The sequence below is a fragment of the Antrostomus carolinensis genome, unplaced genomic scaffold (assembly GCF_000700745.2).
Source record: "Antrostomus carolinensis isolate BGI_N321 unplaced genomic scaffold, ASM70074v2 scaffold46529, whole genome shotgun sequence".
Classification (NCBI taxonomy): domain Eukaryota; kingdom Metazoa; phylum Chordata; class Aves; order Caprimulgiformes; family Caprimulgidae; genus Antrostomus; species Antrostomus carolinensis.
Genome location: NW_010338815.1, coordinates 3,069 through 8,791, shown reverse-complemented (window position 1 = coordinate 8,791; position 5,723 = coordinate 3,069). Strand labels below are relative to the sequence as shown.

Sequence of the window (5,723 nt, the reverse complement as noted above, 5' to 3'; positions counted from 1 at the left end):
ATTTTGTTCTAATAAATCTCATCCACTTTAGGACTTGGAATAAAAATGAGCATCTCAGCAGGGCAGAGACAAGACGCCTCTTTCCCAGTGGCACCGCCACTGGTATTTTGCCACCTGCCTGCACCCTTTGAGCTCCAGGTCCTCGGCAAGGAGCAAAGTGAGGAGCTCAGGGGATTTCAGGGCTGGGGAAGATTCTTCCAACGTTCCTCTTTCCCAGCTGCTCCCATTCTTTTTGCTATCTGTCACAGGTTTCTTGCTTGCAGGTTTTTCCCCACACATTCATTTTAAAGACAAAGGATTAAGGTCTCCACAGAAATTCTGCTTCTCTTCATTTCTGCTGTGGAGCCACTTTCAAATCCTCATCCCACAGCAGAACCTCAGAGGTGACCCCAGCTGCTGAAACCAGCGAGGTTGGGGATTCTACGACAGAGGCAGAAGCATCAATTTGATATTGTTAATAAAGTAACAACTCTTATTTGTTCTTTACAGTATTTATTTTACATGCAAACCTATAGGAAAAAGGCCAAACTCCCTGTTGGAACCTTCACTTGTTAAATCAGGTGTAAATTACTCTCAGGTAAAGCATGTTTGTGTGTTACACTTCCAGTTTACGAACAGCATTACGCAGCAGCCGCCTTCTCTTTGTAAGTTGCCATCATCTTCTTGATCTCAGCAATTGCTTTGCCAGGGTTCAAACCCTAAAAAGGAAAAAAAAAAAAATCAGTTAATTCCCCTGGAAATCAGCATGTTAGAGCATCCTCCCCCCATTGCCTTGATATAAGTTATATTGAACTCATAAATATGCTGCTCCTCAGGAAAACTGCTGGCAGAGGAGGTGCTCAGTGCATTTTAATTTATTTATTTTTTTCCTAAAAGCTGGAGTCCAGCCCAATATGCGGCTTTCTTTCAATTGCTGGAAGGTTACAGGATACTGAGGGAGAGCTCTGCAGAGCCTGCTCCAGGCAGGTTGGGCACTATGGTACACACAACTCCTCAGTGAACATGTGCTGATGCAGGTTCGCTGTGTTCCAGCCTCAATTTACAAAGGAAAAACAAACCAGCCTGGAGTAGAGACACAGTGCTGGGAGCTCAACACTTCTACCTGGAGGCTGAACCACTGCGTCTCTACTCCAGGCTCTGCACTTCCCACTGTTTGAAGAAAAAAAAAAAAAAACAAACCAAAACCAAACAAAAACCCCCATTCATTTGACTTTGGAAAACTGGTTTTAATCGGCAACGCGAGGATCAAAGAGGAGGATGAGTGGCTGAGCGATAGGAACTTTTAATAAAGCTCAAGCAGGACTGAATTCAACACTTTTATGGGTGTTACAAGATGAATTTTGGAGGCAGGAAACTGCCTTGTAAAAGCTTGACAGTGACAGTACAAGAGATGTGGTTTTTCTCCTTGTCTGAACTAAAAAAAAAGCAGTGTACTGGAGGACAGTAGGGAAGTGAGCAAGAAGAACAAGTCACAAGAAAACGCTCCTCAAAAAAAGCCAGCTCAGCTTTCCTAAGAAGGTTTCTCTATAATATAGACACATGGCCCTTAATCCTGCAGCACTGTTACCAAACCAAGCATGTCTAATCCCCAAATGAGAGAGGGATCACAACTGCTCTGCCATAGCGTTGTGATTACGGCCGCAGCACCGCGGGATAGAGAACGAACAGGAAATGACCCGAGTGCAGAGCTCACCATGCAGCCTTTCAGAGCTGATTGAGACAACAGCCAGGATTAAAGCATGTGAGTGGAAATGTGTTCTTAACCATAAATGTGTCTCAAACTTCACACCAAGCATTATTTCCCTGCGCTACATACATTCCTACACACAACCAGATCTTCAGGTTGAACCTTCACCTTTAGCTGAACAATGGTTGGCACCAGGTCACGAGCTAGCTCCTTGGACAAAGGGGGAATTAGTTTTTTAGTGAATCATTTTCATAGAATCACAGAATATCAGGGATTGGAAGGGACCTCAAAAGATCATCCAGTCCAATCCCCCTGCCAGAGCAGGAACCTCAATGAGATCACACAGGAAGGTGTCCAGGCGGGTCTTGAATGTCTCCAGAGAAGGAGACTCCACCCCCTCCCTGGGCAGCCTGCCCCAGGGCTCTGGCACCCTCACTGGAAAGAAGTTTCTTCTCAAGTTGAAGCAGAACCTCCTGTGTTCCAGCTCACACCCATTGCCCCTTGTCCTACCATTGGGCATCACTGAGAAGAGCCTGGCTCCATCCTCCTGACATTCGCCCTTAACATATTTATAAACATTAATGAGGTCACCCCTCAGCCTCCTCTTCTCCAAGCTAAAGAGCCCCAGCTCCCTCAGCCTTTCCTCAGCAGGGAGATGCTCCACTCCCTTCATCATCTTGGTGGCTCTAAAAAAGACAGAAAAAAAATCAGCATGCAGTGCTCCTGACCAACACCTGCCAACCCAAATCTCGAGTACCTCATCTTCCCCACATCTATGATCCACTCAAAACATTTTGCCTTCATAACATTTCACAGCTCAAGGAGAATTACTCCACTACCAAGTGCAAACAAAGGCTGGTTAGAAACCAGCACAGCTGGCAGGAAAGCAAAACTTGATAATCTGCCCAACAACAGGCACAAGGTCACTGCAAGATGAGGAAGAGGCACGCTCTGATTTGAAAAAAGCTTGCTCTGTTCTCAAAGAAATTCACTAGAGAGAACAGACCTTCTGGGAAATGCCCTGACGGGATGTCAGCATAAAACACATCCCCCAAAGGCGCCAAAAACTTGTTGTAGTCTTCTCCATTACAGCAATTGCACAATATTATTGGTGATAGCTGCTACTGTTGGGGAGTTTAAGGTTACACCGTGCGTGGGTTAAATGTATGACTCACAAAGCTCACATCACTGATGGCACTAGGCAGGACAAACCTCCCTGTGCTGTTTCTGGCAGTGTCCCTCACACACCCAGGGTCTTACTGTCACACTAAATCCTACAGAACTAACAGACAGGTTCTCAAAGTCACAACCTTGCTCAGGAGGAAGAGATCCTCCTGTGATGTGCAATACAAACATTGCCACATCCTCTTGTACAGTCACTATCAGCAGCGACATCGCTGGTAACTCACTGTTTTAAAAACCAAACTGAACAACCCAACTTGAGGAAAACAACCCAACCTGAGGAAAACAACCCAACCTGAGGAAAACAACCCAACCTGAGGAAAACAACCCAACCTGAGGAAAACAACCCAACCTGAGGAAAACAACCCAACCTGAGGAAAACAAAAGCTTAAGCAGATATTTTCCTCTTGGTTTGAAAGAGACACCTTGGAAATAACTCAGTAAGCCCAGAAGGGCCACACTCACGTTGTACACGTACCTTAGGGCAAGTCCTTGTGCAATTCATGATAGTGTGACAACGGTAGAGAGAAAATGGGTCTTGAAGCTGTGCCAGGCGTTCCTCTGTGTAGTCATCTCTGGAGTCAATCATCCAGCGATAGGCCTGAAAGTCAGTGGCATTCGACACACCAAAGGCTTCTTCAAGGTGTTGTAATCGGGGTGAGATTTCAAAAAGCAACACCTAACTGAGGAATTTTGGGCCAGGAGATGGACTGTGTAACACTATCCCACAAATATTCGGATGGTTTTTAGATGGGGAGTCCCTCAGCAATCCCAAGTGACAAATGGGATCTGTCCTTACCTGCATCAGTACCGCAGGACCCAAGTACTTGTCCCCATTCCACCAGTAACTGGGACAGCTGGTGCTGCAGCAGGCGCATAAGATGCACTCATAGAGCCCATCCTGCACAGGGGTGGGAAACCACAGTCAAACCACTCCAGAAACCCATGATGAAGCTTGTTTTTTTTAAAGAGGGGATTTACACAACAAGCACACGCTTCCCTCACCATCTTCCCCTCTAGTGACCCCAAAAACTTTACTCTGAAGCACTCCCAGATGAAAGCAATTCCTACATGCACGTCCTCTGAAACAAGCCACATGCAATCCTCCCAATTAACCACTACAATAAACCACTGTTTGGGGGGTTTTTTGGTAACAAAAGGAGGAAGAAGCATTAAACTGAAGAAAAAAAATGTGAAAATTGCTTGATGTTCCTGCATTCCTTCCTTCCAGCCTGTCCCAATCAGTGGCTGAGGAAAGGAACAGATATGTAACAGATTAATAACTCAAGGCTGTGTTACAGAAGTGAAGGGAGAGCAAAGTCTGCCCAACAGCCTAGGAGAGAAGCTCATAATGCTTTGAGAGGATCCCCAAGCACTTAAAGAACAAGAATGATGTGAGTCTTCCACTATTTCACCATTTTTATAGAGATGAAGGCCTTTTTTTTAGACACTGAAGAAAAAGTTAGACGATCTACATGGAAATGGGGAGAAGACACTCTGAGGAGCAGAGGTCTCCCAAGTCTCCTGGCACAATCAGGCTAAAAGACAGAGTCCAGGCTGGCTCAAATGATGTATTTGAAAGTTGCTTTTTGGGACAAAGGTCTCATTAAATTTAGTTTAGCAAGATAACTGATGCCAAAAACTCCTGGGAGCTTGTAGCAAGTCTACTGCGTTTGAGGGGCTGCTCTAATACACTTTTGGAAAGATTTGTCAAAGTTACTGACCTCTTTGCTCTAAATTTATCTTATTTCTAATTTCACTTCAAACGACTGATGATTTAAAGAAAAAGGAGGGAGTTTTTCCAGCTGACTTTGTATCCAAGTATCTCCTGCATGCAGGCCACTCTCAAAGTAAGAGTAACTTCAGCAATGAGTCAAACAGCAAGTTTACTAGTTGTGAGAAAGTTTCAGGCAGCTCTTGCAGCTGCTTTTAGGTTTATCTATTTCTACTTAAAATGAGAAAGTGATTTCAAGGATGTTGCTTTATGAAAATACATGAAGTTAAGAGTCATTTTAGCCCGTATATAGGGATCAGATATCATTATGAAGTGGTGCAAGAGAATGAACTGTTCTCCTTGGATAGAGATTCTTTCAGACTGTAAAATCCTGCAGTTGTTAGGACATCACAGCACCAGTCACACGGTGCTGCTGACATCTCAGGTACATGACCCGATTATTCATCGGATTTTAACTTCACAGCAAACATAACACAATGGAGAACTTGCAAAGATCAATGCAGAGAATTAAGACTGTAGCTCAAGTGTTTTCATTGAATCCCTTTTAAGCAGCCTTCCTCTTTGCTGTTCACATTCACTCCTCTTTTACCACCTGCCAAAATCTACCTTACTCAGGGACAGCACGACAGCAACGATCACAGCAGCAGAGCACTGACAGGCCAAGCATTGAACTGTGAAGTGAGTGATGGATCCATCAAGACAAGTCAAAAACAAACTGCTGATTTAATGATACTTACTGTGGCAGCCAAGGAAATCCAGACAAGAACTTACCTGCACTATGAACTTTTGAAATTTAAAAAGCTATTGTTTCCCAGCTCTTCAAATGGTTCCTCAGACACCCTTCAGCTTTATGCAGAAACTCTGAACTAACACGACATACCCAGAAAATCCCCTCAAAATAAAACAGTGCTCAATACAGACATCCAAAGACCAGCACTAACACATCATGCTCACAGCCCAGAGGCCAATAACTGTGTCCTGGGCTGCACCCAGAACAGCGTGGGCAGCAGGTGGAGGGAGGGGATTCTGCCCCTCTGCTCTGCTCTCCTGAGACCCCACCTGCAGTGCTGCCTCCAGTGCTGGGGCCACCAACAGCACAAGGACATGGAGCTACTGGAG

General features: G+C 44.9%; 1 protein-coding gene across 1 annotated transcript in view; it reads right to left on the bottom strand.

Annotated features, from left to right (window-relative positions):
- Positions 1-475: 475 nt before the first annotated feature.
- The window catches only part of SDHB (succinate dehydrogenase complex iron sulfur subunit B), a gene marked incomplete at its 5' end in the record, with an annotated part of 6,723 nt that continues 1,475 nt past the window's right edge, over positions 476-5,723 (bottom strand). The window contains 3 exons of the mRNA XM_010175629.1: positions 476-698; positions 3,348-3,470; positions 3,669-3,770. Coding sequence (XP_010173931.1) covers positions 621-698; positions 3,348-3,470; positions 3,669-3,770 — 303 coding nt within the window. The remainder of the gene's footprint in view (positions 699-3,347; positions 3,471-3,668; positions 3,771-5,723) is intronic.